This window comes from Anastrepha obliqua, chromosome 4, assembly GCF_027943255.1.
Source record: "Anastrepha obliqua isolate idAnaObli1 chromosome 4, idAnaObli1_1.0, whole genome shotgun sequence".
In the NCBI taxonomy this organism is placed as follows: domain Eukaryota; kingdom Metazoa; phylum Arthropoda; class Insecta; order Diptera; family Tephritidae; genus Anastrepha; species Anastrepha obliqua.
The window spans coordinates 38,780,307-38,799,743 of NC_072895.1; the positions used below are offsets into that span (position 1 = coordinate 38,780,307).

At 34.3% G+C, this 19,437-nt stretch overlaps 2 protein-coding genes across 4 annotated transcripts; both read right to left on the reverse strand.

Moving 5' to 3' along the window:
• Positions 1-6,629: 6,629 nt before the first annotated feature.
• Positions 6,630-8,994, reverse strand: LOC129245559 (uncharacterized). Its single transcript, XM_054883777.1, has 3 exons — positions 8,671-8,994; positions 7,835-8,610; positions 6,630-7,566 (listed from the first exon to the last, which is right to left on the reverse strand). The coding sequence occupies exons 1-3, from the start codon at positions 8,750-8,752 to the stop codon at positions 7,411-7,413; spliced, it is 1,014 nt and encodes a 337-aa protein (XP_054739752.1). The 5' UTR covers positions 8,753-8,994; the 3' UTR covers positions 6,630-7,410.
• Positions 8,995-10,613: 1,619 nt separating this feature from the next.
• On the reverse strand, positions 10,614-12,583 carry LOC129245738 (solute carrier family 25 member 35-like). Of its 3 annotated transcripts, none has more exons than XM_054884083.1 (5): positions 12,342-12,583; positions 12,068-12,243; positions 11,871-12,006; positions 11,239-11,814; positions 10,614-11,175 (listed from the first exon to the last, which is right to left on the reverse strand). In XM_054884083.1, exons 1-4 carry the CDS (start codon positions 12,411-12,413, stop codon positions 11,266-11,268), a joined length of 933 nt encoding a protein of 310 aa, XP_054740058.1. In that variant the 5' UTR covers positions 12,414-12,583; the 3' UTR covers positions 10,614-11,175; positions 11,239-11,265. The 3 variants fall into 3 exon arrangements, with proteins under 3 accessions (XP_054740058.1, XP_054740060.1, XP_054740057.1); XM_054884085.1 differs by having other exon boundaries at positions 10,614-11,178; XM_054884082.1 differs by having other exon boundaries at positions 10,614-11,814.
• Positions 12,584-19,437: the final 6,854 nt, after the last annotated feature.

A 19,437-nucleotide genomic window follows, 5' to 3' on the forward strand; every position in this document is an offset into this window, starting at 1 on the left:
CTCCAACCAATATTTTGTACTCTTTTCTGGAGAGTGATAAATAAAGTTTCCAAGTCATTGGCATAATTTTATCAGTTTTGTACAAGATTGAGTGTTCCCATATCGACAGCGTTTCCAGAGCTATGTAGTTTTCCTCATTTAGTTCTGTTTTCAGAAAGAAGAGTGATGGGCTTATTTCTGACGAGTTCAATCTCGGCAAGCCAATACCTGCCTTAACGAGCTCATCGGCTCTCTCATTTCCTTCTATTCCTTTGTGTCCTGATATCCTGTAAATAGCGAATTGCCCATTTCCGCAGAGTTCATCTATTTTGGGTCTACATTGTTGAACGCATTCCGAGTTAGTCCAAGGAGCCATAATTGATTTAAAAGCCGCTTGGCTATCAATGAAAAGATTTGTCCGTGTATCAAGAGGAGTTAATTCCAGAGCCAATTCAGCTGCTTTTGCTGCGGCATAGATTTCAGCTTGAAATATCCTACAGTAATTAGGGAAGCTGAAAGACTTTACGAGATCAAATTGCGGACCAAAGACAGCCGCTCCTACTCCTTCCGCGCTTTTGGACCCATCTATAATTGTATAAATAGTATGTGGGTTCTCGATCTTTCTGCTATCCATTTTGCTCTATAATGACTCTTAGACTTTTTGCAAAATTTAATATGTGGCCAGAAAGCCTTTTAACATAATATATAAAAATTTAGACACTTTCAGGCTTCACTATTTTTATTCAAAATACGGCTCTTAACTATTATATGTGAAAACAAAATCAATTACATGTCCACCAAGGAGCGTGTCATTATTCTGTATTACAAAATTCTGGGTGACAAAATTCTGTAAATTGCAAAAAAATTCTGCTTTTTAAAAGTCTGCTTTTTTAAAATTCTGCTTTTTAAAATTCTGCTTTCTAAAATTCTGCTTTTTCAAAATTCTGCATGTTTAATGCGAAAAATTCTGCTTTATTCAAGTTTTGTGATTTTCGTCATACAAGAAGTAACAAAATAAACATTTATTCCATAAATATACATATGTATATGTTTAAGCGATAACAATATTTTAGTTTAGCCAATTACAATATTTTTTGGAATTCTTTTTAAATATGTATGTAGTGTGACTTAATTCATTTCTTTTCTTAATAATTCTTCGCAGCTGTTCGTTTTTTTAGAAGAGTTCTACGCAAAAATACTGTAGATTCTATCGAAACTGAAGGAAAAATTATTATTATTATTATTATTTTTTATTTAATATCTCGAATAATAATAAAAAATAATAATAATAATAAATTAAATAATTACATTCCCTCTTTAACATTGTTAACATTATATTTTAATACAGAATTTTGAAAGCAGAATTTTAGAAAGCAGAATTTTAAAAAAGCAGAATTTTAAAAAAGCAGAATTTTGTTTTTAGAATTTTGTATTACATACAGAATTTCGACACCAACCCTGTTCACCATGAGCACTTTTATAAGTAAAATCCGCCAAACAGTCGATTCATGAATGCCTAATTGTTGAGAATGTCGAGGTATTGAAGGTTGTTCAACTACACTTCGCACTACAGCAGCAATATTCTTAACAGAACGTCCAGTTTTTGGTGCTTTTCTAGTCCTTTTTCTATTATCGACAGAAGCAGTTTCTTGAAATTTTTTTACCAACCTTTGAATTGTCGTCTCATTCGGACGATTATTTCCACTAAAAAAATCGCGAATTTTGCGATATGTTGTTCTTAAGGGATTATACACAGTTAGAAGGCCAAAAAAACGAATTTTCCAGAATTTTTTTTGAAAAAACTTTTAACCCTCTACTGCATGGAAATGTTTAAAATAATGAAAATAAATAAAACACCGCAAATTTATGTTGATTGAGGGTAATTTATTGCGTATTTAACAAAAATTAAAAAATTCACTTGGCGGTTTGGAAGAAAAAAAATGAAGCCATATATGGCCTTATATGCGTTTAGGGTTATTATTGGGAAAAAAATTTATTGGGTGTGGAAACTTGTAAAACAGTTCTTTTTGTCGTTGTAGCACAAGAACACGTTGCACTTTTCGCAAAAGGTGTATGAGCGAAAAGAGCAAACATTTTGACAAAGTTGTCGGTTTTTCATCCATTTCGGGAAATGGTCTATTCCGTCCGTCCGCACAGAACTCAAGGGGAAATCCTGTCGCTTTCTTCTTTTACTGCTGGTAGGTATATTTTCTCTACTTGCCGATGGAGAGTTTGAGGGTGTGGATATAGGTCGTCCTCGTTTTTTCAATTTACCAACTTTGCAAAGATGTTCAGCTATTGCAAGCTTGAAGTCAAACAACGGCATATATTCTTTCGACTTTCGACGCCACAAAATCCAAGCATTGACAACGCACATATCAATCATATGAAAAAAAATCTTTTTATACCACTTTTTTGTCCTCAGTTGTATTCTATAAAGGCCTAGTAAAGAATCCAGTAAATCAACGCCACCCATATAATAATTATATACATCAACTGCCCTAGGAGAATTGATTTCAAAATACTTCTTCTCTCTTTTACAGTACCGTTTTTTCGTTGACATAGGGTGACATCTGACATAGGTTGAAAGAATATTTACCACTTTGTTGTCAAACCAAGTGACCAGACCAAGTTCAACTCTATCAATATCTGCTACTTTTTCAACCATACTTCCACGGCCTAACTTTTTCATTTCTTTTTCGGTTGGCATCTTACAATTGTTTACACGATTTAATCTTACTGTGCCTAAAGGTAATATACCATTTTTCATTAGATACACCTGAAGCTTCGGACTGTTAAACCAATTATCAAAAAATAGTTTATAGTTTTTTCCTTTTGGTATTGTAGCTGCTAGTCTCGTTACAACATTTCCACTTACTCCTATATTTGGAGCTCCTTCCGGGAATGTATTGTTTTGAGTTCAATCGTAACTAAAACCTGAAACTCCGCTCAAGACAAAATTTTTGAATCCCCATTTGTGGGGTTTATCTGGATTGTACTGTTTGAGATGATGGCGGCACTTTGTGGGAATTATTTGTTCATCAACCACTAAATGTTCTTCTTTGGGTACAAGCAACAATCGAGCACGAATTTTGTCTAACAATAGTCGAATCTTAAAGAGCTTATCAAACCCGAGTTCACCTGGTGATCTTATATTTTCATTATTATTGAAGTGTAAAAATCGTTTGACGTTTTCCCATCTGTTACATGTCATTGCGTTACGTACAAATTCTTGGCCAATGAATGTGTTCCAATAATGTCTGGATGATGGTAGTTTTATCAAAGACATGTATATTGTTATGCCTGAAATAATTTTTATAAGTAACTTTTTTAACTTTTTTACTTGAACTCACCTATAAACTGATCAATCTCGTTCCGAGTAATATTGCCAGGTTTATTTATATCCATTTGTAATGCAATTAAATTCGATTGTTCTACAATAAAGTTCATCAAATCGTCATTGAAAATAAAATTAAACATATCTGCTGGTGTCTCCAGTTCCTCAATAAAGTCAGGAAGGTTTGAATCTCCTTGAAATGGAAAATTTTCACTGGAATAAGGAGGCAAACAAATTTCTTTCCAAATTGGAGTTCTAGGCTTTTTAGCAGATTTTGCATTTGATGTAGAAGGCTTGTTATAGTCATCTGAGTCATCGGTATCATCAGTCTCTGGTACATAAATATGCTCCTGTTCTGGTGGTTTACTTACAAAGTCTTCTTCGTCGGTATCAGATATGTAGTCATCATCACTTTGATCACCTCTATTAACTTCATAAACATACTTTAAGTTACCATAAAATGATCGTACATTCATTTCTAGGAAATTCCATTGCGATTTATCAAAAACAAAACAGAAATATGTATACACATATGTTAGTACATTATTTACCTTAGTGCATGAAACGCCATATATGGCTTCGTCAGTTTTTACAAAAAATCAAACACAAGATACTTACTTTTCATATAAATTATATTTTTATTCAAAAAATAACTTCACTTTCTATACAAATATATATTTTTTGCTGTAGGCTTGCTTTTATTTTTTTTGCAATACTGCACATAAATCACTTCAAAATTTCTTTTGTTCTCACACTTGAAGCACTCAAAAAAAGATAACGGAAAAGGTAGCTAAAACACTTGTTGACAATATTTAGTTTTGCGTATAAGAAGAAAACAAAGCATAGAATGTGATAATTATTATTCTCTTTTGATTGAGTCCCGTTTTTATAAAAATACAACACAATCAATGGTAAAAGCCATATTTGGCGTTATATGCGGTAGAGGGTTAAAATTATTGATTTAAAAATTTGTACACATATTATGTTATCTTTTAACTGTATTTTAAGTCTTAGTATTAGTAAAAATATTTATTTGGAAAGGAGCTATAGCTGATCCCCGGGAACTCCTCTGAAAAAAGACGTTTTGCGGTGACCACTATATCTCTGAACTAGATCGTCTGAAATAAAAAACCAAACAGATTTCGTTAAAGTAATGTTAAATCTAGTAATTAATCGAAGGAATAAGCAAAATAAATTTTTTTGACAAAATCGCGGTTTCTCAAAAAAAAAAATCGATTTTTGACCAAAATTTCGGCCTCAAATTGTTTATAAAAAAATATTTATCAGTGAGAAAAAATCTTCGATTAACTACTAAAAAATGTATTTAAGAAGTTCGTGATAAAATTTGATCCTAATCGGTTTAGCCGTTTTTGAGTAATGTTGGCCACCGACTTTGAGAACACCATTTGAGAAAAACGCGTTTAAAGTTTGAAAAGCACTCGGTACATTAAGAAAATAAAATTAAAAAAATCGATTTTTTGAAAATTCTAACCCCTTAAAGAATTGCCATTTTCTTAAAAGTTTCACTTTTAACGCGTTGTCCCATCGTATAAAATTGTCCATCTGTTCACGTGACAAATGTTAAAGTGGATATAGGAATTATTCACTGCTGACGTCTAGGAATTATTCACTACTAACATTTAGACACCACTTTTGAAAGATCCTTTATAATACTACTCACACGAAGCTAAGTGTTGCGAGACTTAGAATTACCAAGTTCTTACTGTATGTGTGTGCTTTTAGGAATGAGAGAAGTACAAAGAAGCCTACGTTTCTAAACAGTATTCACTATTAGTTCTAAACCAATTTTATTTCTTCGTAACCATTTTAGCCTTAACTGCCATATCACTATTATTTTGTTCGGCAGCTTTCTGGCATTAGAAATGTCGAATCATCGAACACTATGCAAGTTAAAAAATGTCAAATAAAGTTCACAAATCTTTCAAAGATGTGGAACAATTATTGAAAATTTATGTGTATTTTCTTCCTCCCACATACCCATACCCACCCGGCAATTGAACTTTAAGCTGGCTTTCATTCGACCAAACTCTGATATTACACTTTAGCATTTATCCTCTTTTTATAAATATGATACAGTGTATTTTATTTGTAGAGTATTCCCAAAAAAATACAAAAAAGGCATATATGATATTTGCCTATGATGAAAAAACTCAGTACACAGTTTCCGTATTTAATTACATTGACTTGTTGTTTTATTTTGTTTTTACTTTTTGTTCGTTTACAATCGACGTAAAGCTTATTTAAATACAAAGTAAATTCACACTAACCATATAATATGCAATATTAGTTAGATATCTTACAATTATTCATTTGGAGCATTTTCGAGTATTAAAAGTAGAAGATAATGACCATTATCAAAATACAAGTAAGAAGCATAAGAGCGTTATATTCATTTGTGCGCTTAAATGACATATAACAACATAAAAAATAGTAAACAGAAAATAGAACTAAAAATAAATAACATAGAAGGACAATTTGACCGGCCTTAAGCTCAACTTATTGAAAATAGTCGTAGAAATGAAGTTACAAATAATACAAGCGTATAGTATAGATAGTAGATAGTTTTTATAGCTTCAAAGAAAAAATTAATACAATAAATGGCATTCAAACATTAGTAATATATAAAAGACAAAATATATATATAAATAATAATAATAATACAATAAAATACAAAATTAGCTAAAACTTATTAGTGGTTCAGCTCTTCGCCACATTTAAAAGGCGCGCCTTCCAAACAACTTGGAGTTAAATTAGCAAACAACTTGTGCGACGTGTGTTTGGTTCACTTTGCGCAGCTCATGCACTTTTAATGCTTGAGCCATAAAAAAATGTATACTTTGTTCACATACAAATCTACATAAATAAAAACTCAAATAGTCAATGTTAAGGAGCGTGAAGGGCGATTCTATTGAGATTCTATTTACTTATTCTATCAGCTACGAGATTCTCCTTTTCTAGTTTTTGTTATTTATGTGATGACATTTCTAAAATTGTTTATGTCTTTTCAGTAAACAACCTTTAACAGGTACAGCTAACAAATGTACATTTAAAATACTTATCATACGTTTTGTGTCTGTATCTATGCTACACAATGTCTTTCCTTGCTCATCTCTATTGGAATCTCATAAACCAGATATTTTTGCATTGACACATTTGCTACCTAAATCAGTTTTATACATATGTATTTATATAGGCAAATCTCTTTGTAATATCGCTTTATAATCGCAATATTTAGTTGGAATAAAATTAGTTTACATATATGTTTGATATTGACTTTATAATTGTTTTTGTGTTTTTGCGACAGCTTAAAACATTCCCCCATAAGCTTATGGAGAATGGCGCTGAACATTAGAATGGTTAACGTTACTTTTTCTCATCTTTGTATGTAGATCTATTCATAATTGAGTAGTTTGTGTCTTCGAAGGCAGTTACAATTTTCAACACATAAAGTCTAGTTGTAAATATGAATTAGGAAAATTATGTAATTAATCTCTTTGCATCATTCGACGGAATTATCCGCGAACAAAATCTCTCGCTTATCACCAAGAGCGGAATAGTCCGCAATAAGTTATTTTTTTGTTAAAGTTTGAGGAAGATGAATAATTTTGGTAACTCTGTAACATTCTTTTTCATTAGAAGAAACAGTAAACGTCTTGCCGACGTAGGGTATTTTGAGTACATCGCGCATTTCGGGCGGTGATGCAAAATAGTTAAATAGGTAAAGCTGTTATACAATTTGAACTATACATTTGATGTAACGCTTTTACATTTACATACATATTAATATTTCATGGAGACAACCTCATATGTAATCCGAAAATAAATAATATACATAAAAACAACAATACTAGACCACGAATTGTACAAGAAAATATGACTTGCAGCATACATTTGCGTATGTATACACACAATGTTACACAGTAAAATGCTGCTGGCACATGGTTTACTTATATATGTTAATTAACTTACAAAATTGGCTCACCTACACAGGGTTTTTTTAGTAAAAAAAAACAAGATACTCCTTAAACATGTAGATAAAAGTAGTTTGGCTCGTGGGCAGCTATGGTTACTGTTTATCTATCGGGGAATAGTGATTCATAGCTAGGTGGTAAATCTTTTGGTGTTTGTGGTTGTTGACGTTGACGTTGATTATCTTGTTCGTATTCTATGCCCGATGTGATAGCGTCACTAAAAGCCGGTGCAGTTGGTAGCTCAATGACAGGAGTTTCCTATATTGTAAAAATTGTTAATTAAATCACAATTAGTGGCATGATCATGAGTTTATTATTTAAAATGTTTTGAATTTATTTATTAAAGTCTTTTGAAATGAGCAAAAGTCACGTTTATGACACATACATACATATATACTTATAAAGAAAAGGTGCATATATTCAATAAATAATAGACAAATTCATTTTCGCACTAAATATTGCTCACAATCACTTAATTAGCAATGAATGAATCACTACGAATTATAAAGAACTGCTATCTACTTACTCTTTGAGGTCTAAGACGTGCCGCCGCAGACGCTTCATGTGCATGTTGTTGCACTGTTATGCAATTCCAATATTTCCAACAAACCCATATGCAGAATCCCACACCCAACATTGTAAAAATTAATGATGTTAGTGCAGAAAGTGCCACATTTGTTGTATCCATCTCCTCCGTTACAAGCGCATCGTTAAAGCAGGATATCTCATCACGACATGGACCCATACAGTTCGTTATATTGTCACGTACAAAATGTCTGGAAATACAGGAGTATTGATCTTTGGGATCACACAGAAAATCGCCGGTGTATTTGCACTCCGAATGTGCTGTCATCACCATACGAATTTCTAATGGTTCCCTTATCGAATAACGTCGATCAATGTATATATGTACGCTAACGTCCCGAGCGCGTTGATCGAACATTAATCGGACTGGGCCATCTATTGCTATATCAGTGCATATCTTTTCGGATGGCGAACGATTACCGCCAACGAATTGTATGTAATCTAGGCAGGTATTTGTCACGGGATCACGTCGAAATTTGAGACGCGTTATGACGGTGTAAATTCCACGAGGCGGTCGATTAAGTGTTTGTACTCGAAAATTACAATCATATTTCAGTTTGTTAGAGGAATAAAAACCAGGTAATGTAGTATTCCACACCTGCGTAATGATTGCAGCTGAATCACGGTCTTCTGTAAGCGTAAAGGAAGGGTGCCCACGAAAGGTCGCTTTTAGTGTTAAAAGGAAATTATCATCGCACAGATAATCCTTTAACATGACTAGTATAATGAAATCAACATTAATTTAATACTCAGTGTGATAAACAAATTTTCACTTACTATTACGATAGCCATCACTTAAACGGCATGTGCTTAGCAGCAATGCACTTAAGTATATAAACATTTGTGGTTTTGTTTTCATTCTGTGGGCGCCCACAACGCTTTACTGCGCTCAAGGCCGACACTTTTTTGCGTCGTCCGGATGATAAAAGTGCGCAGATTATAGATTAAGTTTTGCTTGAGTTAGAACTTGCACTTAAATTCACTAAGTCAAATATTTGTTCTATTTTATTCCTATTATTATTTCAACCACTTATATCCCACCAACTTATTGGATTACTTTTATAAATGAAACGAATTTTGTTGGTTGCTATTCTTTTTTGTTTATTCGGTGCAGATAGTAAAGCGTTGCCACAACGGCACGAAATGTTTGTTATGCATTCTGGCGTCTTAAAATTGAGAAGTTAAAGAGCTGCGTTCAACTAATCCTTCAAATCAATAGGTCTATTAACCACATTAGCATTAATTTCAGGCACTGCCTTTCCAAAATATTGGAAATATTGTACTAAAATGTTGTAGGTTTTAAGCTTATGCTGGTATATGTGAAATTACCAGAAAAGTGAAATGACTTAGTAATTAGCACACTGTGGACAACGCTTAGCGCCATTCATTGCAGAGAGTAAAAAAACATTGGATGTATGTTTGATTTGACAATTCTCAAAAAGGAAAATAAGTTTACTGTAATATTTGAAAGTTTTCTTAATGACAGCTATTCTTTGCAGCTTGAAGTGGAATTTCGAATACCGCAATGTTCTGATGATGATAAACGATTCACTAGACAGGGTTAGTTTACTGGGGCGGCCGCCCTTGGTCGGGGAAAACCCGAGTCATTCCGGTAACGTATAACTGGCTGCCATGGGAATGTGCAATGTTCTACATATTTGACTGCGCTTTGTCGGTCCTTCACATTTCAATTTCTCTCATCACTTCATTTCTTCCTATCTTTCTCATAGCGTTAATGTTCTCCGGTTCAAAGCCACAATTTGAGGTTTTCAAAACAAAGCAAAGCAACAGAAGACAGGAAAGATGGACAAGGCCAGCACCTTTAAAAGCCTAATATCTAAGCGAAATATATTTCTAGTGGCAACGCCGCTGAGCTGTGGTCAAACTTCATATCAAAAACGTCATTTTTTGTTTACGTTCCTATTCGTAGTAGAAAAATTGCAAAAAAAGTTTGCCAATTTTTTACGTTTTCAGCATTTGTTAAAAGATAAACGAAAGTAATTTAAAATAAACTATTGAAAAGTGATAAATTTATAAGACGGTAAAATAACACAAATTAACATGCAAGTGCTTTCCTTGATAATAATTTTCGCTTTCCTGTAGAATTGCTTTGCGTCCAGTTACACGCTAAAAATTTGTTCCCATAAAAAGTTGATTGGAAGTTTTCTTCATCTTCTGAGAAGATCTACACACTAAGGCATTAAAATGACTGAAGCAAAAAAGAACGCGCTTACAGCCGCTTATCGTGCACATAAATCCCTGCAATTGGAGTTAACCGATTTCGAGGATAATACAGCATTTGCTGCACACTTGGTTGAGCAACTACGTCGTCTGCCCACCGACAGTCGTGTAAATGCTATGGCCGGCATATTAGCTATACTGAATCGCTTTGTACGCGTACAAGGAGAGACTCAGTAAGCATGTATTAAGGAAAGTTCATCGCTTGTTTAGAAGCCGCACAATGCGCACCTTAAAGGATAACGTATTAGTGCGGCAGCGGCGGCGGGGGAGAAGACGACAATTGTTAAGGAGAATGTGTTACTAAAAGCAATGCATCTAGAGGTGGTTCCTAATGTGCGATTATACATTTTGTTTCCTGTTAAGTTTTCCCTAAAAGAAAACTGTTGCGTATGTGCTGTTTTTTCCTACCCTATTTTCTTCGATAGTTCTTTATTAAAATACATATATAGATGGTATTCGATAAATAATCACGAACGAAGCTCATAGTTAGAATGATTTATTGATTCATCACAAACTTTCATACATATATTTTTGTTACATTAAAACACATCGAAAATAAACTGTAATAAGTATTTAATTTAATATATAATGGAGCATTCTTCAAAAAAAAGAAAAAAAAGGGAGTATCGAGTTTGCAGTGCTAGTTAATGCGAATGATTTGCATATGTATGTTTATCGTTACTGCTATTTTTTGTAGATTTGTTGTGGATATTTGATAAAGACTTTCAAGAGCCTTACGCTATATATGAATCATATATATACATGCACTTTATATAATCCATTATAATTAAAGTTATGTATATATGTATTTATATTCACTGGAAGTTTTCAAGTTAACATTCTTTACATAGATCAAGTTAACATCCGGCATGTGAATGTACCTCGCACGACACTAGCAACCTATTCACATGCCCTCTCAAACCCACTCACCTAACACCCACTCCCTCTGGACCCAACACGTCCGAATAACATGTTTCCTGAGCCTACAGTTGGATGAGTTAGACGATTACGATCGGTGACTGCACCACTCTGGCTAGCAAACTGCTACAACAACAACAACAATTATTACATTATAAAGCATATAATAGATTTTTTTAGATTTACATATATTTCTTCAGTGTACAAATGGTACTATGTTCTCTTTGTTGTTGCGGTAAACGTTCGATATTTATCTCTGGCTGTAATAAGTATATCGAAAAACAGTAGCAGCAATGTTGAGTGTGGTGCCTGCCTTAAATAATTCGCCCAAAACCCTTTATACAAGCCACGTATTCCCTCCGTTCGAAATATTTTAGAAATACAATCCAACCAGCCTTTATATAATACACCTTTACCGTACGTATCCACTTCCTGATTATATAGCCGTGTTGAAACAACGTCAGGCGGTGTGATAGCAACAGCCACAACAGTGCCTGCGATAAATGCAGCGCATAACGAATTGAATGTGGACTGTGTAACAATGTCATAATCGCGTAGGATCTCTTTTGTCTTGCCGAAAGTGGCTATTTGAGTGCTGGACCCGATTGCAACACGTGGAAGCACACCGGTAGCACCACGCCACAGACCGAAAAAACCCTGCTGTTTCAGGATGTTACGAAATGCATTTATCATGCCGCTATGCTGATGTTGATGCCCAACAGCGATATTATCGTTCGCACGAGATTGTAATTGAATTTTTACCTGAAAGAATCCAGTATTTAGTACATCACATAGGTGCAGGTATTCAGGTCGCTAACCATAAAGAAAGGACTTGCACAAAAGGAACCAGAAACGCCTCCAGTAGCGCCCCATAATAGACCGTAGAAAAAGGAAACGTCACCGTTTTTATCATGCATCCATTTATTATTCATAGCCATTTTATATATGCCCAGTCTAAATCAAATATTGACCATACCAGTATGTAGTTAATATTAAAACAAAAACATCATCTCACCTTACTGAATTTAATATAAACTGGTAGTGCAGCGCGGGTACAAGCCCCTTTTTCAACGCCAGCCAACCGTCACATCGTATCACAGTGCTAAATGCATGAAATATTCCCTTGTAAGGCTCGCAATACGTACCACGCGCGGCCAACTCACCTTGTAATTGTATACGTGTTTTTATCACCTAAGATTTAATGAAACAAAATTAAAAGGTTTTTATTTGTTACTGATATATGTACATAGTTATGTGAGTATATTTAAAGTTTGTATGTATGTATGTACCTCAAGTGGGTTTGTAAAGCAGATTGCACCCATTGCAGCGCAACCACCTATTAAGAAGTCGGAAGCTTCCATGCTCCCTTTAGTTTAGGACAACTCGAATTCAATGATTATTTGACTTAAAGTTGTTTTCAAAATGCTGCTATGTATTAAAAAAATTACATTTATATAAATCAGCGTAATCAGCTAATCATGGTTTGTATTTAATGTCTGTACAATGCAACCCATTGCGTAAGTTTGTCGCTTGATCGCTGCCGACTGAGTATGAAAATTGTAACAGCTGTTAACTACCAATAGTGAGAATTACAAAAACAATGGGTAATCGTGGGAGAGTCAATTATCTTGAAGCTAAAGGGTTTTTCAATAAGGGCGGGTAGATGTTGAAATGGAATAAAATGGCGTTTGCTGTGTGGCACGTAGCGCCGTCCTGCTAGAACCACATGTCGTCTAGGTCCATATGGTTCAATATGGGCCATAAGAAATTGGAAGGGCCACCACGTCTACCGAAAAATGGGCCCAATGCGCGCAACGTTTGCGTTAATGAACACTCATTTTGATAATAAAGTTTTTTCATTTGAACGTGTTGTTCAATCGTGTAACTTGCCATGATGACTTGGCATAAACAACTGAATAATAAACAAAAGATTTGACAGATGTCACAAAAAAAAAAAGGCTGCCACAGGGCGCCTAAATCGACCCGCGCCAATTGAAAACCCCTTTAAAATAGAAAAGAAAATAAAGAAAAAAATAATAAAAAATCTCAGAGAAGAATAATTATGAATTTTCGATATCATTCACATATTCAATCATGCATTTACATTTGTATTATATTTTCAGCCCGATGTGTCGTAAAGAAATCTAGGGAGTTCATATATCCATGTATGGTGTAACTCTCTAGCAATTATGTTACTTTTATTTATCTTTTTTGACCTGTTGAAACCAAAAAGTGTATGTATCGAAGAGATGTCGTAAACTATGCTTTCTTTTGTTAAGATACAATTTTTTATTGACGTGATAACGTCTTATAATTCGATTTAACAGGCTGCACGCACGAAAAAATGTGTCGTTACCTTGCTCATTACTGTTCATTGCCGTTACCTTGCTCATACTAGTGTTACCTTGCTCATTACTGTTCATATGTAGTTACCTTGCTCATATGTAGTTACCTTGCTCATATGTAGTTACCTTGCTCATATTAGTGTTACCTTGCTCATATGTAGTTACCTTGCTCATATGTAGTTACCTTGCTCATATGTAGTTACCTTGCTCATATGTAGTTACCTTGCTCATATGTAGTTACCTTGCTCATATTAGTGTTACCTTGCTCATATGTAGTTACCTTGCTCATATGTAGTTACCTTGCTCATATGTAGTTACCTTGCTCATATGTAGTTACCTTGCTCATATGTAGTTACCTTGCTCATTGCATTGAATGAACTGCAAGCGAAAGAGCGGAAGGAACGACAAAGCAAACAAAGCAAACGAACGGCAACGTTCGACATCTTGCTCTCCCCTACTTAAGTGAGCGTATATATGTATGTATGTATATGCGCATATGTACATATATAAATTCACGTATTTGTATTGGCATATGCCTTCTTATTGATTATTATTATTTTGATTTACTTGAGAATTTCAAATAAAACCAAGTTTGTAATAATACCTGTTGTTTTAATGTTATTATTATTATTTTTTTATTATATCTGAAGGAAAAAATGTATGGTAATATTTACCATATCTATACTAATATTATAAAGAGGAAAACTTTGTTTGTTTGGTTGTAATGAATAGGCTCAAAAACTACTGGACCGATTTTAAAAATTCTTTCACCATTCGAAAGCTACATCACGAGTAACATGGATTATATTTTATTTTGGAAATAGGGCTCGAGATATAGGTCAAAACGTGGACCCGGGTAACCTTCGGATGTGTATGTACAATATGGGTATCAAATGAAAGCTGTTGATAAGTGCTTTAATACGGGGTAATTTTCATACCTATTGATGACTAGGGTCTGGAAATATATGCCAAAACGTGGACCCGCCGTGTCTTTGCACCGAATTAAACCAAACTTACACACATTGTTAAGTAGGTATTGAAGATGATTTCCGTATAGTTTGAATACCTATTGGTAGATAGGGTCTCGAGATATAGGTCAAAACGTTGACCCGGGTAACCTTCGGATGTGTATGTACAATATGGGTATCAAATGGAAGCTGTTGGTGAATGCTTTAGTTCAGAGTATTTCCATCCGCTCCGTGACTAGGGTCTCGAGATAGAGACCAAAACGTGGACCCTAGAATGTGTTTGTACAATATGGATATCAAATGAAAGCTGTTGATAAGTGCTTTAATAGGGGGTAATTTTCATACCTATTGATGACTAGGGTCTGGAAATATATGCCAAAACGTGGACCCGCCGGGTCTTTGCACCGAATTAAACCAAACTTACACACATTGTTAAGGAGGTATTGAAGATGGTTTCCGTATTGTTTGGGTACATATTGGTAGATATGGTCTCGAGATATAGGTCAAAACGTGGACCCGGGTAACCTTTGGTTGTGTATGTACAATATGGGTATCAAATGAAAGCTGTTGATAAGTGCTTTAATACGGGGTAATTTGTTATGTTATGTTATGTTATGTTATGTTATGTTATGTTATGTTATGTTATGTTATGTTATGTTATGTTATGTTATGTTATGTTATGTTATGTTATGTTATGTTATGTTATGTTATGTTATGTTATGTTATGTTATGTTATGTTATGTTATGTTATGTTATGTTATGTTATGTTATGTTATGTTATGTTATGTTATGTTATGTTATGTTATGTTATGTTATGTTATGTTATGTTATGTTATGTTATGTTATGTTATGTTATGTTATGTTATGTTATGTTATGTTGTGTTTTGTTGTGTTGTGTTGTGTTGTGTTGTGTTGTGTTGTGTTGTGTTATGTCATGTTATGTTATGTTATGTTATGTTATGTTATGTTATGTTATGTTATGTTATGTTATGTTATGTTATGTTATGTTATGTTATGTTATGTTATGTTATGTTATGTTATGTTATGTTATGTTATGTTATGTTATGTTAAAGTATATGTTATGTTAATGTTAACTCATTCTCTATATCCATACAAAATATGTATCAAACAAATAAAATTAAAATTTTCTTTTGAAAAATGCAACCATTCAATCAGTATTTTCTTATGACGTTATCACGTTAAACTATCGTCAGTAAACCGACTTTGCAGACAACCTCTTTTTTTTTATTATTTTTTTAATGAGTTGACGACTTATTCTGGTTCTACGAAAATTTTAAAATTATTATTATCTTTTTTAACATATTTTCTTTTATTGTCGAAGTCTTGTTTTATTTCTTATTTTGGATTTTTTCGAAACAAAACTACCGGGTACTCTAATTTCAAAATTAATTTTTTGTTGTCAGATAATAAGCTTTCTTTATTATATTATTTCTATTTCAAGTCCTTGAAAGAAACCAAAAAAGAAAAATACTGTACGTCGTTTTCTCATTTGGTATATTTGGTTAACTTTCCGTAGCCCCCAACTTATTTTCACGGCTTGGCCAAAATGCGATTAAGCGCATCTCCTAATTAAGGCATCGCTAATGAATAATGCATTATAATGCTTAACAATAAGCCCGGAGAACAGTAAGTGAGTGATTTTGGGCCGTACAAGTACATCAATATTTAAGCATGTTTACTTTAATATGCTCATAGGAGTTAGTTGTTTAATTGACATGGCGTATGAGTAACATAAGTTATTGTAGCTTTTTCTGCAATGTTTGTCTACGTATATGTATATGGGGTTCGCCCAAACACCCAAAAAGAGTGTATTTATATATAGTAAAGGGTGATCAGATTGGCTACGTCAATAAGCATTTCCGTATTTCGACTGAAGAGCAACTCGAAGCCATTCAAGAACTGACATTACATCTATTGTAAATAACCGTTTGGTGCGCCCTATGGGCTGGAGGATTTATCGGCCCCTATTTCTATATTTGTTCAAAGTAACAGTGAGTGGCGAACGCTACCGCACCATGATAAATGACTTTTTTTTTTTTAAATGATGCTTTAGGAAATGGCAAACCAGATTATTTATTTATTTGTTTATATAAATAGTACATAGTAAGACTAAGGTCTTTTAATAGTACTTCAACAATATTATAAGCAACTGGAATATTTTTAACATACAAGTTTCTTAATCTAAATTTTACACCAGTTCATTTGCGAATTAATCCAATATATTTAACTTAACTATAATAAGAAGAAGAAAAGAAGCAATAGGAAAAGAAAAAAAGGATTTAGAGAAGAAAGAACAAAAGTAGTAATTAGAGAATGTAGAGAGAAATTTAATGCCCTAATTTAATGCAATCAAACATTTTTAAAGTAATTATAGACTTGTGCCCTGTAGTTAAATCTGTTAAGTCCAGCCTTCACAGTGTCGGGTAATGAATTCCACACTCTCACACACTCATACACTCAACACTAATAGCGTTAATGAAAAATAATCTAGATGATGGTAGGTAATTAAATTTTGGAACGATGAATTTGTTGTGTCTGCGAGACCTTACTGGTATCAACTTCTCTGTCAGATAGGGCGGAGACTTGAATAATGTAAGTTTGCATAAAAATATGCAATTTCTAGCAGACAAATAACTATTAAGGCAACATCCCAGTAACCTTGATCGCCATGCAGAGATATGGTCATATCTGCCAATCCCATATACATACCACGTGGCGTTATTAAAGGCCACATTAAGTTTATGGCAAGATGTGGAGTCGAGTTTGCTGTATACCACCTCAGAGTACGTAATGAGAGGCATAATTAGCTGGAGAACTAATTTGCGCCTCGTTTTCTCTGGCGTGAATGTTGCAGAGACTCTCAGGTTACGCAATGTAGCATAAATGCTTCCCACAACCCTATTTATATGATCAGCACAGGTAAGTTTTGTATTGAGAATGAACCCCAAATTTTTTACCTTATCCATAAAGGTAAGGGAACTTGTACCTATCCACTATTGTCAACATGCACAACACTATTACATATAGGTAAGACATATGACTTTGACGCGTTCAGACATAAAGAGTTTTCATTAGCCCATACAGAAATAGAAGACAAATCACTGTTTATTTTGAAACATAAATCTTCAACGAGACCAATACGACTGGACAAGTACAATTGTATATCATCAGCATACGCATGGACACTCACATACTGACAAACGTAAAAGCGGGCCAAGGATAGACCCTTGCGGAACATCAGTGTGTACGTATCTAGACTGAGATGTTGATTTACTGGTCTTGACCTTCTGCGTTCTGTCTCCAAGGTAGCTGGCCATGAGCTTCACCGCACTGGCTTTGTAGCCGAAGTAGTGTTTAAGCTTCAAACATAACAATTTGTGATTCACTGGATCAAATGCTTTAGAAAAGTCAAGTAAGCAAAGTAGAGTCAAGTCTCCGTTGTCAAAACTAATTCTAATGTCGTCCAGTATTTTAACCATTGCAGTCGAGCAACTGTGACTTTGTTTGAAGCCCGATTGTAGTGGAGAGAGTAGACGATTGTTCTGTACAAATGATGAAATTTGCGTGGCCATCAAGTTTTCGCAAACTTTGGAAAATGTGGGCAGTATGCTGATAGGTCTATAGTCCCCAGCATAAATAGCATTTGCCTTTTTTGCGACTGGGAAAACTATAGCCTTTTTCCATACTGCTGGGAAACATGAACTAGTCAAGCAATGGTCTATTATATGGGTAAGGGGTCCTATTATATATTGGATGACTATACGGACGAATTTTAGCGAGATACCATCGTCGCCTATTGCATTAGACTTTATTTTGGATAAAGCTTTCAGGACATCTACCTCACAAACTGTCATAAATTGAAATTGTTCTTTTAGAGTAGCACAAGGTGAGGACTCTTTTAAAGTAGGAGCACAATTTGTTTTCTTACCAACACTAATGAAGTAGTCATTAAGTTCATCAAGGTCAATCTCACATTCGGGACTTTCCTTGCCGTGAATTTTAAATTTCTTTAGGTTGCGCCACAGTTCTCTTGTTGGAAGTGACGGATCAAGTTTTGAGTAACTGTACCAACGTTTCGCTTGCCGTATTATTGCAGTGGTTTCATTTCGGATTTCCTTGTACCGTCGCCAAGAAGTATCCGTCAAGTTTTTCCTCCACTTAGCATAATACTTGTTGCGCTTTCTAATGGCAGCTCGAACTTTCGAGTTGTACCAAGGACATGAACTATTTAAAACATTTACAGAACGAAGCGGAACATGCATGTTAAATAACGAGGATAGGTTACGGTTGAGGAAGTCAAGTTTATTATCAACAGAACAAAGAAACCAACATTCATTCCAATTTATAGAACCCATGTCTGAATACAAAGAATTAACATTCAACGTTTTAAAATCACGATACTCATAGGTGGCACATAAATTTGGACGATTCATCACAACATCTAAGGTACAAAATATTAAGCCGTGGTCAGATATAAAGTCAGCTTGGTCGAATTTTAGAATATGTGACAAGTCACATGTTATAAAATAATCAAGAAGACTAGGTTGGGAGTTATTTGAATATCTCGTTGGTGTAATTCCGTTAACAACACAAAGTCCTGCTGTTGCCAACTGGTCGAATAGTTTACTACTACTAGGCTCATTTTTTAAAATGTTAACATTAAAATCACCACACAACAGGATACGTTCGTAATTTAAGACAAAATCAGACAGGTCGACAAATAGTGTATCAAGAGCAATACTTTTGTTAGGATTGTAAACACATGCAATTAAAATTTTACTCATGCCATCAGATACTTCCGTAAAGAGGTATTCATTTTCACAGTCAGTCGGAAATTGAAGCCGTGATCTCCACTCTCCGCAATTAATATCTCGTCTCGGACCAGTGGATTACCTACAAGATCTTGTGATATCACACCTGTGGACTTCTATTTGTGGGGGTATGTAAAGTCTAAATGATTTGTGGACAAATCAGCATCGCTTGAGGTATTGGAAGTCAACATTACTAAAGTTATTCAGGAGATATTGACCGAAGTGCTCCAGCGATTCATT